Source organism: Conger conger, chromosome 16, assembly GCF_963514075.1.
Source record: "Conger conger chromosome 16, fConCon1.1, whole genome shotgun sequence".
Classification (NCBI taxonomy): Eukaryota; Metazoa; Chordata; class Actinopteri; order Anguilliformes; family Congridae; genus Conger; species Conger conger.
The window spans coordinates 19429473-19451072 of NC_083775.1; the positions used below are offsets into that span (position 1 = coordinate 19429473).

The window sequence follows — 21600 nt, forward strand, 5'->3', positions numbered from 1 at the left end:
ACAATGAAAATAATGTATTATTATGAAACATTAAACATTTTCATTTTTTGACCTTACATTAGGATTTGGAACCTTATTAGTTGCCTTTTTTTGTAGCATAGATTTGAAGTATTTGAACAATATCCTTTGAGTCTCCATCAGCAGCTGCAGGCTCCTTCCAGTCTGATATAAAATCAGGCATTGTGTTTCCTGCTCCAGCTCAATCAGCAGCTCATTGATTTGTTCCTCACAGGTGTGATTGAATAGACTGCAGTGGCAATGGGCTCTGATTGGCTAGGCCAGGATATCGCCCCGCCCGTCTGCAGCACATGCGCTTAATGAGCCAATCACACCTTTCAGCCTGTCATTCATTCTAAATGTCACACAAAACATATTAATTCACTGAACACAGATGATAAAAACTTCCTTATCAATATTTCTAGAGTTAAAATTATGGCCAATGTGGTAACGCTCATTATACAGCGTTACTACATACCTACCCCCTCTGCGTATGAGAAGCAATTTATTGGTTAAGCAGTTGTGGAGTCATGCAATTCCTGCTTGCATTGATCAGACATGCATTACAGGAGTGTAGGGCTAACTCTGTAGCAGTAAATCTATAGCACTAACACTGCAGCAGTAACACTGGCATGAACACTGTAGCGCTAACACTGTGGCACTAACACTGGCACGAACACTGTAGCAGTAACACTGTAGCGCTAACACTGTGGCACTCACACTGTAGCGCTAACACTGTGGCACTAACACTGTAGAGCTAACACTGTAGCACTAACACTGCAGCAGTAACACTAGAGCTAACACTGTAGCACTAACACTGTGGCACTAACACTGTAGAGCTAACACTGCAGCAGTAATACTGTAGCACTAACACTGTAGCGCTAACACTGTGGCACTAACACTGTAGCACTAACACTGCAGCAGTAACACTAGAGCTAACACTGTAGCACTAACACTGTGGCACTAACACTGTAGAGCTAACACTGCAGCAGTAATACTGTAGCACTAACACTGTAGCGCTAACACTGCAGCAGTAACACTGTAGCGCTAACAGTGTGGCGCTAACACCCCATCAGAGTTCTTACAGAACTGGCGCTGTCACTGTGGCAGTGTTTGTTTCTCTGACTGTGTTCTAGCTCTCCTGGTTTGGACTGATGCTCCTGCTCATCCCGTCTCTCCTCCTCTGCCCCCTCTCCCTCTCTATCCCCCATTTCATGAAACTGGCTTTCTCTTCCTTTACCCGTTTCCCTCTCTACCACTGCACCCTCACTATCTATCTCTTTCTGTTTATCGCTCTCATTCTTTCTCTCTCTCCATCTCTCCTCCCCCTCTCCTTTTCCTGCCTCTGCACCATCTCTCTTTCTATTTCTATATCTTTGTTTTTCTCTACCTCCTTCTCTCCCACCTTTCCCCCTCGATCCTCCGTCTCCCTCTCTACCCCCTCCCTCCTCCCCCCTCCTCTTTCCCTCCTCTCCCCTCCCTCCCTCTCCCTCTCTCCCTCTCTCTGTCCTCTCCCCTCCCTCCCTCTCCCCCCTCCCTCTCCCTCTCTCTCCTCTCCCCTCCCTCCCTCTCTCCCTCCCTCTCTCTCTCCCTCTCTCTCTCCTCTCCCCTCCCTCCCTCTCCCCCCTCCCTCTCTCCCTCTCTCTGTTCTCTGTGTGTTTGTGAGGCGCTGTGCTCACTTCAAAGCCCCCTAGCAGAGAGCAGCAGATCAGAGAGGAAGCTGTATGGAGCTGTATGGGGCTGTATGAGGCGGGAGGTTAATGGATGCGCTTTGAATGGCCGTCCAAAGAAGGGGGTGCTGGGGTGTTCTTTCAAACTGGGCTTTGAAGTGTGTGTGTGTGTGTGTGTGTGTGTGTGTGTGTGTGTGTGTGTGTGTGTGTGTGTGTGTGTGTGTGTGTGTGTGTGTGTGTGTGTGTGTGTGTGTGTGTGTGTGTGTGTGTGTGTGTGTGTGTGAGAGGGAGTGCGCATGTACGTATGTGTATTTGTGTGTGCTGCTTGGAAGTGTGTGTGTGTGTGTGTGTGTGTGAGAGGGAGGGAGTGCGCATATATACGTATGTGTATTTGTGTGTGCTGCTTGGAAGTGTGTGTGTGTGTGTGTGTGAGAGAGAGAGAGGGCAAGAAAGTGTGTGTGTGTGTGAGAGGGAGAGAGAGTATGTGTGTGTGTGAGTGTGTGAGAGGGACAGTATGTGTATGTGTGTGTGAGTGTGTGAGAGGGAGAGAGAGTGTGTGTGTGTTTGTGTGTGTGCGTGTGTGTGTGTGTGTGTGTGCTCTTTGATTTAATGTCTCACCTGTTTTGATGCTGATGTGATGAGCAGCAGAAGTTCATTGAAGCTCTCTGTCCGTCACAGAAGAGACGGGAGAAAGAGGAAGAGAGAAGGATGAGAGAGATGAGGGGGAGATCAGGAGCAGGAGGATGGAGAAGGCTAGAGGGAGGAGGATCGAGAGGATGTGGGCAGAAGAAGGGAGAAGGGGAGAGAGGAAGATGTGAGGAGTGGGTGAGAAGTGTAAGGAGAGAGAGAGGGGAGTGAGAGAAGATGAGAGGAATAAAAAGTTGGAGATGGTCATGGAGGACAAATGGAAAGGAAAACATGCATCTGACGGTGTTTGTCTGTGGGCTGTGTCTGTAAATGATATCTGTGTGTGCTGTGTCTGTAACTGCTCTCTGTCTGTGAGCTGTGTCTGTAAATGCTGACTGTGTGCTGTGTCTGTAAAAGCTGTGTCTGTGGGCTGTGTCAGTGAATGCTGTGTCTTTGCGATGTGTCTGTAAATGCAGTGTCTGTGGGCTGTGTCTCTAATTGCTTTCTGTTTGTGAGTTGTGCCTGTAAATGCTGCCTGTCTGTGAGTTGTGGCTGTGAGCTCGGTCTGTAAATGCTGTCTGTCTGTGAGCACTGTGAGCTAATCAGCAGAGTAATCAGCTGCCAGTGCCCCCCTCTCTCACTCTCTATCCCTCTCTCCCTCCCTCTCTCTCTCTCTCTCTCTCTCTCTCTCTCTCTCTCTCTCTCACACACTCATTCATTCATTCATCATCTTTCATTTTTCTTCCTTTCTGGCTCTTTCTCTTTGTTTTCTCACTGTCGAGTAAGCTAGGCTGTGTTGGCACGGGTTTGTGTAGACATTGGCAAAGCATACAACTTATCGATTCCTCCGAAGAAATGTAAAAAATGTGCTTAAATCTGTACATCTATTTGCACAAAATCATTACACTTGGCAAGTGTAAAGCTAAGCTTAACCAAAAAGCATGAATTTGTAATGATACACATCTTTGGGGTGCTGACAGCAATGGCATTACCCCAAAAGAAATGTTAACAACATCTCCACATGAGTTCCTGGTTATGATCCTTTCCAAACTTTTTTGGTATTTTGTTCAGCCGAGCATCAGGCTGCTTTAGGCAACCTGACTTTTGTAGTATCAGTAGAAAAGTGGTATATCCAAACATAGAATTTGGTGATTGACATAAAAAAAAAATTGAAAATGAGGCTCAAAAGGGGTAAGGTTAGCTGCCTAGCTAGATGTTAGCTAGATGTGTCTCTTCATTTGGCTGGCAGTGTACTGTAATGTAACAACACTTGCAGCTCCACAAACTTTGCCAGGCAAACCTACCATTTGCAAGCATGTGCCAAACACGGCAAGGAATCTTCTTATGGTTCATCAGACTCATTCGGCTCATGCACTCAGTGAGCACTTTATTAGGTCTTTTTTGGACTTATTTTTTAGACTCATTAAATCTTCTGCTGCTGTAGTCTATCCACTTAGAGGTTTGACGCGTTGTGTGTTCAGAGATGCTCTTCTGCAAACCACTGTTGTAATGTGTGGTTATTTGCGTTACTGTCACCTTCCTGTCTGCTTTGACCAGTCTGGCCCTTCTCCTCTGACCTCTCACCAACAAAGTGTTTCCGTCCGCAGAACTGCAGCACACTGGATGTTTTTTGTTTTTTTTACAACATTCTGAGTAATCTCTGCAGACTGTTGTGTGTTAAATACCAGGAGATCAGCAGTTACAGGAATACTTAAATCAGCCCATTTGGCACCAACAATCATGCCATGGTCGAAAATCACTGCGATCACAATTTTTCCCCATTCTGATGTTTAATGTCAACATTAACTGAGGCTTCTGACCCCTTTCTGCATGATTTTATGCATTGCCCTGCTAATACACGATTGGCTGATTAGATAATCGCATGAATAAGTAGGTGCACAGGTATTCCTAATAAAGTGCTCAGTGTGTGTATATGGCCTCACCATAGAAATACTACTGGCACCGATTTCCACCATGATAACTAGCTGCGTCGGCCACAGAGAAGTGCAGGGTGCGTCCTTGCAGCCCCAGTCATGAACATTCATCGATGTCTGATGTCTGGAACATATTTGCATATCAATGGACCGCCCACACCATGCTGTAAACCAGGCCCGGATCACAGACGGCACTGTCGAACACGTTGCAGTTTTCAGGGCTGATCGATGTTTTGGCCCATGTTTACCGTGTCACACAGCTGATGGAACACACACCTCTTGGAAATGACAAGATTTATGATCATGGTTCCTTTAGCTTTGAGTATTCTAAACTATTCTTTACAATTGGTTATATCCATGTCCACTTTTTCAAAACTCTTAACACAGTTCTCTTTACCAACACGTTGCTTGGCACAACAGTTAATCTTTCACTAAGACTACCAATTAATTCTACCATAACACTGGCTCAAGGTGTCACCCAACAAGATCACTTTGTCACTCATGACAGAATGAGTTAAAAACTCTAACAAGAGGTGGCATTTCGATGCATCATTTTTCTTTGAAGCATCTTTTTTTACATAAATAAGAACAATACTTTGTATGCAGTATAATTTGTTATATTTTAAAGGAATTAAACAAGAATACAGCAATGTTCCTCAATATGCTGTATTTATGCCATATTTTTAGCATATGGTATTACTCTAAACACATACACAAAATGAAACTGCAATTCCAATACTGTATTAGGAAAATAAACACACATTTACTGTATATATAGAATATGTACGTCAATGCTAGTCTACCTGGTCATCTGGATTGGGTCACAAGTTCTCATCTATATTATCCATTATATCCTCTCTTGCTGGTGCAGTGGGTAGCACTGCCGCCTCACAGCAAGGAGGTCCTGGGTTCGAATCCCCGTCGGCTGGGGCCTCTCTGTGCGGAGTTTGCATGTTCTCCCCGTGTCTATGTGGGTTTCCTCCGGGTACTCCGGTTTCCTCCCACAGTCCAAAGACATGCAGGTTAGGCTGATTGGAGAGTCTAAATTGCCCGTAGGTATGAGTGTGTGAGTGAATGGTGTGTGTGCCCTGCGATGGACTGGCGACCTGTCCAGGGTGTATTCCTGCCTTTCGCCCAATGTATGCTGGGATAGGCTCCAGCCCCCCTGCGACCCTGTTCAGGATAAGCGGGTTCAGATAATGGATGGATGGATGGATGGATCCTCTCTTGCTATACACATGGGGAAAAAAACATCTTTGAATTCCTGATCCATCCCTGGCAATCTCCCACAGATATGCCCTTGCATGCAGCATTCATTGCATTCAGGAGGGACATCTGATCATGTGGACTGAACTGATAGTGTAGTCATATATGTAGCTTCCACCTCCACGAGGAAAATAATTCCGATATGGGGTTAAGGAATGTTGTAAGTTGGGAGGAAAAGTGAAATCATATGATTATGAATGTTTGCACATTTTGCTTCACGTGCCCTTTTCCTGGGACAAGCCTTCAATAGGGATAATCCAGAAATTAAATGAGGTGCTCCATAATGTGGACCAATTACTGGTATGTGTAACCACAGTCCATAGGAGGATATTGCTGCACACATTTTTACAGTATGTTGGCTCCCCTCTGACCAGGAACATCAACTGTTGTTGATGTATAGACATCTTACCTGGACATATTGATATCTCAGTTCCTTTACACACTCATCGTGACTTCACGTTTCCTAGACTCTATCGATGTTCAATATATTTCAATATGGTATTATGTTCGAAATGTCAAATTTCTATCTAACAATTGTGCAACGTTTAACAGTTTTGAAAACAGTATGTTAACATATGCAAAATGTGTTGTAGATACACAGAGTTTTGCTGGTGGTTGTGTCTAAGTGAGAATCTAATTCATGAATTTTGGAAGATTTTGCGTGAAATCCACAGTTTAGACTGTTGTGGTGCTACCTGTTTTAAGAGTTCTGAAAATGTGTACTCCGTATTGGAACCTGTGTATCATAATCATAATAATAAAATACTGTAATAAGGGAGCCATATTGAGGTAGATGCCTCATGTTCCACATGTGGACCTGACATAACCACGGCTGAGCATAAACTGACATAAACAATATTGGCATAGATGAGCTGTAAAATTCGATGCAGTATAGATTTACTGTGGATGTAGCTAGGCATATGTGGGCTGTACGTAGAGATTTACTATAGGACTAAATATTGGTGGGTTGTACGTAGAGATTTACTATAGGACTAAATATTGGTGGGTTGTATGTAGAGATTTACTATATGACTAAATATTGGTGGGTTGTACGTAGAGATTTACTATAGGGCTAAATATTGGTGGGTTGTACGTAGAGATTTACTATAGGACTAAATATTGCTGGGTTATACGTAGAGATTTACTGGTTGAGACACAGTGAGTGTAGGTGGGCTGTAGACATAGATTTACAATAACATGAAGTATACAGTATGAACCGAAGGGTAGGTATGCTGTAGAAGTATTTGTTGCTGAGCTTTTGGTTGAGGTTTAGCTGCATTTTTTTATATAGGTGTGATGTAGCTATGGGTTTATTGCAGACGAGCTGCACGTATGGGTACGCTGTATGTGATTATGTGCAGTTTGCTGTTGGTTTATGTGTAGGTGTATCTTTCTCGTAGGTACGCAAAGGTTTTTCAATTTAGCAGACGCTCTTATCCAGAGGGAATTCCACAGCTTATATTGTTCTGTGTACAATTCATTTATGCAGCCAGATGTTTGCTGAAGCAATTGAGGTTTAGCGCCTCGCTAACAGGTACCGCGCCAATGCCCCAGAAGGGAATCTCACCCACAACCTCAGCCCTGCGAGCCTTGTTCCCTAACCATTATACTACGCTAATGCTAACATTGAGCTGAAGCCCTGCTGAACAAAACAAAAAAACAGCTTAAGCTAGTTTTTGAAGCAGCTGGTAGCTGGTTGATCAGTTCAGACCAGCTTCCAACTTCACCTGGTTTGGCCAGCTCAAACAGGTACCAGTTGGTTGACCAGCTCATACCTAGATAGACCAGCCTGTCAGCAGCTTAGCCATGCTGCTTGACGAGCTGGCTAGACGAGCTGAAGACCAAGTTGACCAGCTCAATTTTCAAGCTGTTCACACTGGCATAGTTGTGTCTTACAGCAGGGAGGCAAATGTGTGGCACAGCAGGATCGCAGTGTGAAACTCAGTCCACCTCTCATTGAGAAGGAATCAGCTTCCCTTTCAGACTACGAGCTTGTGCTTAAATTAGCTGCTAATTGCTCTTGGATTCACGCATCTGCAATTAACTAATCAAGTGTAAATGCAGGATTCCAGTGATAAATCAATGAACTAACTGTTGCACGTGGGAAGGAAGGTTTGTGCAGCCAGACATACAGTTATGTGCAAAGTCTTCGGCACATATAAAATCAAATCCGTAAAGTGACGCTGTTTTAAAAAGTAATGAGATGAACAATTTTGAAATTAAAATAAAAGTACTATAAAAAGCAGTTATAAACAGTGAACAATTAGCAACCGTATCAAATAAATATTTGTTCACCTTTAAAACTGCATCAGTTTTTTAAGAAAATGGTAGGTTGTTCCAAATATATTACAGAACTTGCCGCAGTTATTCTGCTGTCTCGCTAGCATCTGGCTCTCCAGGTAATTCCAGACTGCCTTGATTAAGTTTGTATCTGAAAAGTGGCCCATATGTTTCTTTATTTAATGAAATACACAGCTTTCTCTTTGGAAAATGAAAGTTTGCAAATCACAAATTTGCTATTTTTTTCCGACACACTAATGCAGAAAACCAAAAAAATATACATCTACGACCAAATTTCTATAAAAGAAATGTGGGTTGCTTAAGATTTCCTTTTCGCGCTGGAGACTGGTGGACCTCCTGACCTGTCACATCAGTTGAGTATCTTGTTTGAGAGTGACGGCTGCCCCAGTTTTGTGCCTTGTCTCCGGACGTCTGCCTTCCGAGCCTTCAGATGGCAGCCGTGTGTGTAACTGCCACAGTGGCTGCACTGAGACGTGTTTCTCAGGTGAAGTCAAAACTCCCCCGCTGTGAACAGCCGCAGCACTAGAGCAGCCCCAATTGGCCAGGAAGCCAAGGACGCTCCCACGGAACGGAAAACCGCTCTCCTGGGCAGACTGTAAAAACAGGCTGCTCCCCAAAGCAAATATAGGCTGCTCCCCCAGGCAAGCCGAAACCACGCCCGCGGGAGAGCGCTGGCCACTCCCCTGGAAAGGCTGACTACACACCCAGGACAACACGGGCCACTTCCGTAGAAACTGCAGCCACAGGCAGCCTCTGGTTTTGTGGTCGTGAGCTCTAGCTGTAGATACTGTATGTGTCTGTATAACCGCTCCCTCCTGTATAACGGCTGCCTGGACCTCCTCTTCTAACGTCCTCCTCACTCTCCATCCTGCTCACTGAAAACACTCGTCAGTGGGGAACGGTGATGCCACCGTAGTGCGGGGGTTGCTGACTGTTTTCATTTTCCATCGGCCATTCTTATGCGCCGTATGCTTTGAGTGAGGTCCTCCTCTCAAACTGATGCATTTTTGTGTGCGGAATTCAGCATGTTGGGTGAGCTTTGGAGATAGTTGTGCATTTTCCAGCTCTCTCTCTCTCTCTCTCTCTCTCTCTCTCTGTCTCTCTCTCTCTTTTTTCCTCTCTCTCTCACTCACTCACTCCATCCCTAGGTAGTTCTTCCTGCTCCTCAGTCCACCCTCAGGCTTTAATTACTGCTTTTGGAAAATGAGTCAAATCCAATCAGTCTTCTCCCGTGGCTCTTAATTAGTGACCCATTATAGCAGCAGCAGTCAGACCTGCTGGACACCCAATGCCCCCTGGGACCTTTCACCCCGTGTGTGTGTGTGTGCATGCGTGCGTGTAGTGCGTGTAGTGTGTGTAGTGTGTGTAGTGTGTGTAGTGTGTGTGTGCGTGTAGTGTGTGTGTGTGTGTGTGTGTGTGCGTGTAGTGTGTGTGTGTTTGTGTGTGTGTGTGTGTTTATCTATGTGTGTTTGTGTATAGTGTGTATGAGTGTGTGTGTGTGTGTGTGTGTGTGTTTGTGTGGTGTGTGTGTGTGTGTATCTATGTGTGTTTGTGTGTAGTGTGTGTGTGTGAGTGTGTGTGTGTGTGCTGAGTGTGTGTGTGTGTGTGTGTGTGTGTGTGTGAGTGAGAGCGAGAGAACATCCATGTATTTGTACATCTGTGTGCAAGCATTTCTTATGTGCATTGAAATCTACATAATTTTAATTTTTTATTTCAATACTTACTAATTTAGAATGTGGAGAAAAGTGAGCGTGTGGAATATAGAGTGGGGTCACTGATTACCAGCTATGAGAGTACATGTGTCTAGTATAGATATCTGTGGTGTAGAGAGTGATGTGTGGGGTATAGATATGATATGTGGTTGACAAAGTATAGTTTAAATATTGAGTATTTGGTGTGTACATTGACTGTAATGTATATACTCAACAAGCTCTGCATTGGCATCATTTTTTCTTCATTACACCTAAATATTCATGCAATTATCTAATCAGCAGTGCAATGCATACAATCATGTAGATACGGGTCAGGAGCTTCAGTTAATGTTCACATCAACAATCAGAATGGCGAAAAAAATTTGACCGTGGAATGATTGTTGGTAGCAGACAGGGTGATTTGAGTATCTCAGAAACTGCTGATCGCCTGGGATTTGCACACACACTTGTCACTAGAGTTAGCAAAAAATGGTGCAAAAAACAAAAAAATGCCTTGTTAATGAGAGAGGTCAGAGGAGAATGGCCAGACTGGTCAAAGCTGACAGGAAGGTGACAGTAATGCAAATAACCACACATTACAACAGAGGTATGCAGAAGAGCATCTCTGATCACACAACCTATCATAACTCTAAGTGGATAGGTTACAGCAGTATAAGTCAAAAAAATTAGTTAAATAAATACCTATTAAAGTGCTCGGTGAATGTATATATTTAATTTGGAGTGTATTTGGTGACTGTGTGAGATATAGATTTAGTATGTGGTGTACAGAGTGAGTATGTGAAGTTTGTATGTGTAGTTTTGAGTGCATGGTTTATAGGTTGAGCATGTACTAAAAGTATGGCATATAGCTTGGGTTTGTGAAGTACAGACTGTGAGTATGGAGTGTAGATTTAGATTGTGAAGTACACACTGTGAGTATGTGCTTTTGGTACACACAGTGTAGAGCACAAGCTGACTGTATGGATAACATAGGGAGTGTGTGTAGTGTAGAGTACAGGCTGACTGTATGGATAACATAGGGAGTGTGTGTAGTGTAGAGTGCGGGCTGACTGTATGGATAACATAGGGAGTGTGTGTAGTGTAGAGTACGGGCTGACTGTATGGATAACATAGGAAGTGTGTGTAGTGTAGAGTGCAGGCTGACTGTATGGATAACATAGGGAGTGTGTGTAGTGTAGAGTACAGGCTGACTGTATGGATAACATAGGGAGTGTGTGTAGTGTAGAGTGCGGGCTGACTGTATGGATAACATAGGGAGTGTGTGTAGTGTAGAGTACAGGCTGACTGTATGGATAACAGAGGGAGTGTGTGTAGTGTAGAGTGTGGGCTGACTGTATGGATAACATCAGGGATGGTTTAGTCTCTGCTGGCTGCAGCCTCTCCCTCCTGCTGTCAGGCTCTGTTCTCCTCTGTGTTGTGTTCTCTTGTTTTCAGTGTTTAATGGTTTAATTAGCGGGCTGCTGTATGGGGCTGTGAGTTCTCACTGCGGGGGAGCAGAGAGGCTCTACAGGGCAGCACACTGACACTGCACTTATCTATCCAATCACAGCACAGATCTGCACACTGACACTGCACTTATCTATCCAATCACAGCACAGATCTGCACACTGACACTGCACTTATCTATCCAATCACAGCACAGATCTGCACACTGACACTGCACTTATCTATGCAATCACAGCACAGATCTGCACACTGACACTGCACTTATCTATCCAGTCACTGCACAGATCTGCACACTGACATTGCACTTATCTATCCAATCACAGCACTGATCGGCACACTGACACTGTACTTATCTATCTAATCACAGCACTCTGACACTGCACTTATCCATCCAATCACAGCTGTGTCACAGTGTTTCAGCACTGCACAGTTCTGTTTCCTGTGTGACTGCACTGCACAGCTCTGTTTCCTGTGTCACTGCACTGCAGAGCTCTGTTTCCTGTGTCACTGCACTGCACAGCTCTGTTTCCTGTGTGACTGCACTGCACAGCTCTGTTTCCTGTGTGACTGCACTGCACAGCTCTGTTTCCTGTGTCACTGCACTGCACAGCTCTGTTTCCTGTGTCACTGCACTGCACAGCTCTGTTTCCTGTGTCACTGCACTGCACAGCTCTGTTTCCTGTGGCACTGTGTCACAGTAAAGTCCTTTATCTCAGTGTCCCCCCGCCCTTCAGCCGTGCATTAGCTCCTTTAACAGAGGTTATAGGTCTGAGTGCAGAGTGGCCTCCCTGTGAAAGGGAGCTAAGTCTTTATGGCATCAGTAACGCAGTGGGATTCCACCACGTGAATGGGTCACTGGTATTATTGTAAACAGGTCACCGTGCGGTGATTCATGTAGATGTAAATGTGCTCAGTCAGGGAGCTGCGAGCGTTTGGCATCAATATCACCCCCGAGGGCAACGAGGGCTTTAAACGGCACCACTGTCCGCGCTGCTTCTGGGGACGACGGACCGCGACGCCATCATCCCGCCCCGCTTCCCCAACCGCTCCTTCAGAAGCGCACGCAGCCGCGGCCGTCAGCTCCCCGAGCGTTCGGGCAGCGTTCCTCAGGACCGCGGAGAGCTCCGGCGCTCTGTCTGTCAGGACTGCGGACAGCTCCGCTGGCTCTCCCAGCCTGCCTTTCAGCGCCGCCGAGAGCCATGTCGTTTTCCCCGCGCGGGCTGCGCGCGGCGGCCTTCCGAAAGCTCTTGTGTGCATAAAGCGCGGCACTCACCGGCTCTCTCCGGCTCTCTCCGGGCCTCTCAGCCAGGCGTAGCAATCCAGCCCACCCCCCTCCTGACCCCCCATCTCCCAGCGCTGCCCCCCCCCCCCCCCCCTCACTCACAGCCCTAATGGAGACGTGTGGGCGAGCAAATGTCAGCTGCTACCTGTGGCCCTTTTAAACATTCCCCGCTTTTATGTATCCGCCGATCTGGCACTCTCTCTCTCTCTCTCCCTCCCTTTCTCTCTCCCTCTCCCTCTCTCTCCCCTCCTGTGAGACATTCGCCTTAGGTGTCCTGCACACTCCTGATGGATACGAGACACTGGGGCTTTATCTGTTGTTTTTTTTCCCGTGCTCTTTGTGTGTCAGAGGTCTGACTGGCGCAAAGTTGAACTTGAGTGCAGCGCTGCTCACGGAACTGGAAGTAGAGCGTTAATGTCAATGCTTTAACCCCTCTCTCTTTTTCTCCCCGCTCTCTCCGCCTTTCTCAATCTCCTTCCCTGTCTCTTCCTCTCTCACCCTCTCCCTCCCGCCCTCCCTCTCCCTCCCTCTCTGCTTCTCTCTCTCTCTCTGAAATGTCAAAATTATATTGCCACCGCAAATTTAAACATATTGCCGGCACTTAAGTATTCATAAATAAGCTGTACTTTGTGGCACCAAATAAAGTAATATTTACAACTGAAAGTAGTGAAGTCTGTCATTTACTCTGTACCTCCATTTGTTCTATAATATTTCAGTTTAGCTATTTTTGTGTGGTTGGGTCTGTGTAGAACAGGGAGACATGCTCACTCTTTCCCCTTTCCTTTCCCTGGAGGAACAAGAGCTGTTCCAAATGACAAATTTGGGGCAGACCACCGCAGTGCAGGGATTGATGCATGCCTTCTTTTGTTACATTTTCACGCAGGTTTAGGGAAAGGCAGGTCTGTCTCTGTTTCATTTAGGGGACGTTATACACTAAGCTGAGATGGCCAAGGGTATGCATGCACTGCAGAAAGGTCTGTCTTAACAAGTGTTTTAGGCTTGTAGACTAGACTCTCTCAAGTAGAAAATATTTTCTTCTTTTAAGTTACTGTTTGCTTGACAAGTGAGTTAGTGAGTAAAACTGTCTCACCTCCTTGGCAATAAAAGCATATAAGTGATAGAAGTGATAGAAATATTTTGAGTCTAAATAAGACCGATATACTTGTTGAGGCTGACTTATTTCCTGTGTTTTTCAGTATTTAGGTGTTTGCACGTTTTCGTCCTCTGTTGTTGCAGGTGTGTGTTTGAGTATGTATGCGAGTATGTATGTGTGGGTAGTTATTGTTATAGATGTGTTTGCTTATAGTGTATATGTTTGTGGGTGGGTGTTCATATTTATCTGTGTGTGCGGGGGATAAAATATCTATTTTATTTGCATATTGCTTTTTGTGGCAGACAGGCGCTTTACTGCGAAACAAGGGAGATCAGTCATTTTGATTTGTCTGTTTTTGTAGTTCAGTTAAGTTTTGTAGTTCTGATACATTTTCTAGTTCAGTAAAATTTTGTAGTTCAATTAAATTACCCACAGTCTGATCTGCATGCTTTTCTCTCAGCTTGATATCGTTTTTGTGGGGTGAAATCATTTTGCTGGGTTTCTTTTTTCCGTATTTACCGAACCGTTCCCTCTCTCTCCCTCCCTCTCTCAGCTCTGAGTCGGTCTGCGATGCCGTTTGGTCTCATGAGGCGGGAGCTGGCTTGCGAGGGCTACCCCATCGAGCTGCGCTGTCCCGGCAGTGACGTCATCATGATCGAGACGGCCAACTACGGTCGCACCGACGACAAGATCTGTGACGCCGACCCCTTCCAGATGGAGAACGTGCAGTGCTACCTGCCCGACGCCTTCAAGATCATGTCCCAGAGGTACGCTGGCGTGCGGGCGTCGCGCCTGGCTCAAACGCCGCATCGCTTCGCATTCCAATACTTTTCTGTGCTCCATTGATCTTGTCTGGTGCGATTGAGCCATCCGTGAAGACCGGACGCTGGGGTTTTGCGCTCGGAGTGTATTTCATAGGTTCCAATACACCAGACAAGCTCAGTGAATTGTAGAATTAGTATTTGAATCCAAAGCAATTGCAGTGTGTATTTGACCCAGGTTTGGTGCCTGTGTGTGTGTGTGTTCACCAATGTGTCAGTGCGCGTGCATTTGTGGGCAAGAGTGTGCAAGAGAGTGTTTTGGTGCCGGTATTTGTGTGATAATAATTAACAATAATTATTTAGATTTTTCATAAAAAGTATGCATATCAGGATATGCATTTTTGTGTTATTGGCCAGAAGTGAATGCACAGTAGGCCAACATTATTAGACCATGTTAGGCCCTATGTGTGTGTGTGTGTGTGTGTGTGTGGGCGCGCGCGTGCGTGCATGTGTGTGCATGAGAGAAAGGGAGAGTATGCGTGTAATTTCTGGAGGCTGTCCTCATTGTCCACATCTTCTAGCAGTAGATCAATAACTTCCCCCTTCCAACCATCCATCACAGGAGGGAGGGATGGAGAGAGTGGAGTAGTGAACAGTGGAGAAGGAAGAGAGAGAGTGATGGAGAGAGTGTTGGAGAGAAGGCAGCAGACAAGTCAGGAGAGAGTAGTGTCTCCCCACTGCCCTCAAACTACCTCTCTCTCACTCTTTATTTTATGCTTTTTTTATTGTATTGTAATGAATTGCCTGTGATGTTTTAATCAAGGGGCATCAAAAGTCAAAATCCCTCTCTGTCTGTCTCATTTCCTTTCATTTTAACTGCAAGTGTTATGCTGGAATGTACAAATAAGAAATGAGAAATATATTGGAAAAATGATTGGCTTGAGTTGTGATGAGTGGCAATGGCAGCCTCCCTAAGGTCACAGGGCTTTGAATTCTCCATGTTCTGTCAGCAAGTGTAGCTCATTCTCCACCACTCTGATGACAGGGACACTTGACCTGTCCTGTCTGGGCAGCCAGGTCTGCCAATATCTGTCTGTCTCCGTGGCCAAGCTGTGTTCACTCTCGTTGTTTCTCTGTCCTTATCATTTTAACTGTAGTCTGATGCCCTCTCTCAGGTGTAATAATTGCATGCCGTGTGACTGACATCTCTCTCTCTCTCTCTCTCTCTCTCTCTCTCTCTCTCTCTCTCTCTCTCTCTCTATCTCTCTCCCTCTCTCTCTATCTCTCTCCCTCTCTATCTCTCTCCCTCTCTCCCTCTCTCTCCCTCCCCCTCTCTCTCTCTCTCTCTCTCTCAGGTGTAACAATCGCACGCAGTGTGTTGTGGTCGCAGGGTCTGACGTGTTCCCCGACCCTTGCCCTGGGACCTACAAGTATCTGGAGATCCAGTATGAGTGTGTCCCCTACAGTGAGTACTGAGACTCCACCCCCACCCCTTATGCCCCTCCCTCTCCTCTTCACCCCACCCCCCTTCCCCACCTAACCCCCACCCCTCAGCAACCAACTGGCATCCACACGCGCGCACACACTCTCTCTCTTTCTTTCTCTCTCACTCACACACACACAGACACACACAGTCTCTCGCTCTTGCTCTCTCTGTCTCCTCTCTCTCTCTTTCTCTCCCTCTCTCTCTCACTCACACACACATACACACACTCAGTGCTAAAACCTTTTTCTCCATCGACAGTGCGGTGCTCCTGAGGCTGCAGGAGATTTTCACATGGGGATGGCGCTGCACTCCAAATCACTCCCAGAACGGCGCGTTACTGTGTCCATATCACATTACAGAGGACCTGAATGCCATTACAGAGCATCTATCACAATACAGAACATCTATCGCATTACAGAGACCCTTCCACATTACAGAACACCTGGCATGTTACAGAGTGCTGACTGCATTACAGAACATCTATCACATTAGAGAACATTGATCACGTTACAGAACACCTCTCACATTACAAAATGTCTAACACATTGCAGGAAACCTCTCACATTACAGACCATCTATCACATTACAGTGCATATAACACATTAGAATACATCCATCACATTAAAGAACATCTTGCATTACATAATCTCACATTACAGAATATCTATCGAATTACATCATGCATATCATTACAGATCATCTATGAAATTACATAATGTCTATCACATTACAAAATGCCTATGGCATTCCAGAACATCTATCACAGTACAGAACATCGTCTATCACATTACATGAACCTATTGTATTACAGAATGTACAGTCAATGAGCACTTTATTATGAACACCTGTACACCGACTTATTCATGCGATTATCTAATCAGCCAATCATGTGGCAGCAGTGCAATGCATACAGTCATGCAGATATGAGTCAGGAGCTTCTCAATTAATGTTCACATCAACCATCAGGGTGGGGAAAAAATTACATCTAAGTGACTCTGACCATGGAATGATTGTTGATGCTAGACAAGGTGGTTGAGCATCTTGGAAACTGCTGATCTCCGGGGATTTTCACACACAATAGTCTCTAGAGTTTGCAGAGAATGGTGCGGAAAACAAAAAAATCAGAGCAGCAGCAAAGCTGACAGGAAGGTGACAGTAACGCGAATCACCTTCACATTACAACAGTGGTATGCAGAAGAGCATCTCTGAACACACATTGCGCCAAAACTCTTAAGTGGAAGTGAAGACCAAAAAGTCTAAAAAAGAAGTCTAAAATACCTAATAAAGTGCTCACTGAGTATATGATATTACAGAAAACCTCACATTACAGAACACCTATTGCATTACAGGTCATCTGTCACATTACAGAACATCTATCACATTACGGAGCATCTATCGTATTAGAGAACACCCATCACATTACAGAGCATTGCATGATAACACGCACACAAGATCCCAGGCGCTGCTCCTTGTGTGGAAATCTCCTGGCAGACTGTGCCCCCTCCCCTTTCATGTTGTGTTGCTCTCAGCATTGACCCCTCACTGTACAGGAGTCTTCCTGGGGGTGACGCTCTCTTCTGAGGGGCTGGGGATGGGCGGGGTGGGATGGATGGCAGGGATAGGGATTTGGGGAAGGGGGGTCATGGGGTTGGTGGGTGGGCGGGGGTGTGTTTAATCAGGAGGTCTGGGAATGTGAGTTTTTTGGGGCGGAGGTGTTTGTGGGGGTGGTGGGGCGGCCATGGTGGTGGGGGAGGATTCTCTTTTTCAATCCCTCTAGGCTGCACTGAAGAGGACATCATCTGGCCCACTGCCTCAGTACTCTTAACCTCACCCTCTCCTATTGTTCTCTCGTGCTCCTTCTCTCTGTTGTCCTCTTTTCTTCTCTCTTTTCCTCTCTTTCATCATCTCTCCTTCCTTCTATCTGTGCCATGGTTGAACATCAGGCTTCTGCTCTTTCATTAAAGCTGACATACACTCCATCTGTGCACCACTGCTCTAATTCTGTCTGTTCCCCTTCCCGTCATTCTTCTCTCTTCTCCTTCAGTCATTCTCTCCCTCTCCCTCTGTCTTTCTCCTTTGCTTGCTCTCTCTCTCTTTCTGTTTATTTTTGCAGGCTGTGAGAAGAGCATGCTTTCTTTCCACATGAGGTCACCAAGATAAAATGCTATCTTCTCCAAGTTCATGAATTTATCGATTCTAATTGGCTAGCCCCTCCCCCCCCACAGATCCAAGCGCCTCCCTCTTTTTTGATTGGTGGCCATGCAAGCTGAACGCTCTGTCTCGTGGATGGGAAGTCATTCAGGCCAAGTAGGAGTCCAGGATCCTGCCCCCTACTGGCAAGAACTAGCTCAGAACAGAGCTGCTGAATATATAATATACACAACAGGGAAACTCCCCTGTCTTTTTATCTTCTCCATTCAACTCCCGAGACTCCAGGGAACTGAGTCTCTCACTCGCTCGCTCTCCCTCCCTCCCTCTGCCCCTTTCTCTCTCTCTCTCTTGCTCAATCTTCTCTCCCTCTCTTTTCTCTCTCTCTCTGTCTCTCCATCTCATTCTTTCTCTCTCTCTCCCCCCTTCTTTTCTATCTCTGGTGTCTCAGTCTAGCACAATCTCGCAATATTTGCTGTAATCAGCTGTTAATTTGTCAGGTGTGTGTAGAGGGAGTGAATCTGTGTGTGGAAGAGGGGGGGGGTTTGTGGGAATTACATGTGTCAGGTTGTATGTGCAGGTGAGATTGTGTGAATATGCGTATACGGGGGTGATATGAACGCATGAATATGTATGTGTGTGTGGATGTGATGGTGATGTAAATGTGTGTGTGTTTAGGGGGGTGATGTGAATATGTGTGTGTTTAGGGGGGTGATGTGAGTGTGTGTGTGTTTAGGGAGGGTGATGTGCATGTGAGTGTGTGTGTGTGTGTGTGTGTGTGTGTGTGTTTAGGTGGGTGATGTGAATGTGTGTGTTTAGGGGCATGATGTGAATGTGTGTGTGTGTGTTTAGGGGGGTGATGTGAATGTGTGTGTGTGTTTAGGGAGGATGATATGTACATGTGTGTGTGTTTAGGGGTGTGATGTGAATGTGTGAGTGTATCTATGGGGGTTATCCTGGTGAGTCAGATTCACATAATTTCAGATTCACAAGTGATGTTTTGCGTTGCCCTTCGAGAGAGAAACGGAACGCAGAACACAGCAGACTGACTCACTGTCTACCTGTCTCTCTCTCTCTCTCCCTCCCCCCCTCTCTTTCTCTCTCTCTCTCTCTCTCTCTTTGCCACATGCAAGATTTTTTTTTAATGCCGCAAACTTGGAGAGACAAAGATATAAATAGCTGCAGTAGCTGCAGAGATGGGAGGTTCTTCCCTGCTTTTCGGAAACGGTGCCTGGTATATGATGCGGGATGTAGGGCCAAATTCTCTGGGGAGGGGGAGTGTTGTCCCAGTCTCAGTCCAAAACAACAGAAGCCCTCGCCAGTTACCTCACTCCGGTGTTTATTTCCGACAACCATACCCCCCCCCCCATCCTCCCCCCGGAAACCCAGTTTAGTGGGAAGAGGGAATGATTAAAAATGAGAATCAATTATGAGCGACTGATGAAGACCTCGTCCCAACACTGGGCGGACCGCGAGAGACGTAGCCACCACTGCGTTTAATTAATGACACGCGGTTGGGCGGGGCGGCGAGGGAGGGGCGTGTTGTCTGCGAATCCGCAGAGACTTTCCGTGATTAATTAAGAGGCCATTTTGTCCTCCTGTTTCCCGCTCCTCTACGACCGGAGTTTTATGCAAAGCCCTCGTTTTGAGCGTCGAGCGGGTAACGTCTTCCTGTTTGTGTGTCCTGTGTGTTTGTCTGTTTCACTGTAGCACCATGGGAGATAGTGGGTGGAGCATCTCCTGAGAATGACCCCAAAATGACCTCAAAGTGGTGGGCTTGTGTTCTTGTGTTTTTCTGATACAAAAGTGTGGCATTGTGCCCTTGTTATCAGCAGCCAATGAGACCAGGAGATTGTCAAAATCAATAGCTTGCCTGACCAGAGCTGTTGTGGTAACTAGATAGCAACTGCCCTCTTATTATATAAACAAGTTAGACAAGTATTCATGTTGTTGATAATATGGCTTTTTGACCTCTGAACAAAATGCAAAATAAAATAAGAAATTGGCACAGTGTGGTCACTCATGTTGCTTTCTGTTGGATATTATTGTTGAAAACAGAAAATGTGAAGGCTCTCATGCACTTACACAATGGCTCATTGAGCCAATTGTAAAATAGTGTTTTGGAGTATCATTATCTCAAGCTCACAAGAAGAAAAAGGGAAACATTTCTGGCATTGTGCAAAATACCTCAACATTGGCCATTAAGTTAGTGTATTAATGTGTATTCGCTATATATAAAAAAGAAGATTTTGGGACAAAATGATATTTTCTTAATGTCAAATTCCTGCAATGTTTTACTGAATTATTTTTGCTCTTCTCTCTCTTTGCCTTTCTTTCTCTCCGTCTCTCCCTCTCTCTCTCTCACTCTTTCTATCTCTCTATCCCCTCTCTCTCTCCCTCTCACTTTCTGTCTCTCACTCTTTCACTCTCTCTGTCTCTCTCCCCCTCTCTCTTTCTCTCTATCCCTCTTACCCCATGTGAAATTTCTGTTATGTTTAAGAAATACTTGTTCCCAGTAAGGTTATTAAGAGCGAGTGGGAGGGAGGGAGGGAGGGAGGGAGAGAGAAAAAGAGAGCGAGAGACTGTTAGACTACTCTCACCCTAGAGATTCTGAGAGGCTGAAAAAAGAGAAATGACTTATCTGCAGTGACCTTAGGTGTACCTGAATGTGGGCCTCTTCGTTAGCCTAGCTAATTAAGGAGAAGGTGATGGATTGACCTCTGCCACCTCGACGAGGGAGAGGAGAGGAGAGGAGGGGGAGGGGGCAGGTTCGTTTGAGGATCATGTGGTGGGGGGCGGAGGCGGGGGGGGGGGTTGTCAGATGTAGATCTGTGAATGAATCAAACCGAAAAGTAGGATGGAACCGCCTTTCAGCAGAGGAACTGACCTTCCATTTTCTACCTCTCTCTCAGGACAAGACGAGACCGCATGATGGAGGGAGGCATCCACCAAGCTTTCATTAACAGAGCCAACTGCTTCTTCCTCTTTCTCTCTATCTCTCTCACTATCTCCAGTATTCGTCCTCCTATACCACTCCATTAATCTGTATCTCCACTTCCCTTTCTCTTTATCGTATCATCAGGCTCCTTTCCTCTCTCTGACCAAACAAGGCCCTTCCTCCCCACTCCCTTCCTCTCTGTCTGCAGGTAGAGCAGGTGAAGAAAGTTCAGAGCAGAGCAGAGAGACTTCCAATGATCCCCACGTCCAACTGGTAGCACTTAGCGCTTTAGTGCTAAGACCCTATGCCAGAATCCATTCGTTCTGGCTTCCGGCGTTCACGTGACTTTATGAGATTGTGGCTTTCCTCGTAACCGCTCGCTAAAGCTGCGTATGAAGTGTCAACTCGTGCCTATCACGTACACGGATGCCCACAAGAGGGATGTACCCACACGATTGGTCAGTGCTGTCTCTCAGTTTTCATTCCCAGAATCCTTCAAATGGAACAGTACGTACGTTCCCATTTTCATATCTTTATTTCACAAAATGTCTCACATTTTGGCGAGTCCCGCAGTGTACAAGTTTGTCCCACAGGGGGAGACACATGGCTGCCTGTCAAACAGCATATATCACAGATCACTTCAGTTATGTCTCCTGTTTGTTGATAAAGAGATCTTCCGGTTTGAGAGAGTTTGTACCCGCCTTTTCTCTGTCAGAGGCCAGTGAGGGTAAATTAGTGACAGAACAATGTGATGTTCTACCCCAGACTCAACATGCAGTAACACTGCGGTTACACAAGCAGGGTCAATCCGTTTTCAAATCCAATTACATTTAAAATGACCATTTTTTCCCAAACCCAATCTTTTCCTCAGTCTGAAATTTGACAAAATCACTAGCGACAGCTGTCACACACTGTGATACTTGGAAAATGTTTCCTGTT

At 45.7% G+C, this 21600-nt stretch overlaps 1 protein-coding gene across 3 annotated transcripts in view; it reads left to right on the plus strand.

Moving 5' to 3' along the window:
* adgrl1a (adhesion G protein-coupled receptor L1a) overlaps positions 1–21600 on the plus strand; it is a 110978-nt gene that overhangs the window by 49560 nt on the left and 39818 nt on the right. For all 3 annotated transcript variants that reach the window (XM_061223101.1, XM_061223102.1, XM_061223103.1), the window contains exons 3-4: positions 13882–14095; positions 15445–15554. In XM_061223101.1, coding sequence (XP_061079085.1) covers positions 13882–14095; positions 15445–15554 — 324 coding nt within the window. The remainder of the gene's footprint in view (positions 1–13881; positions 14096–15444; positions 15555–21600) is intronic.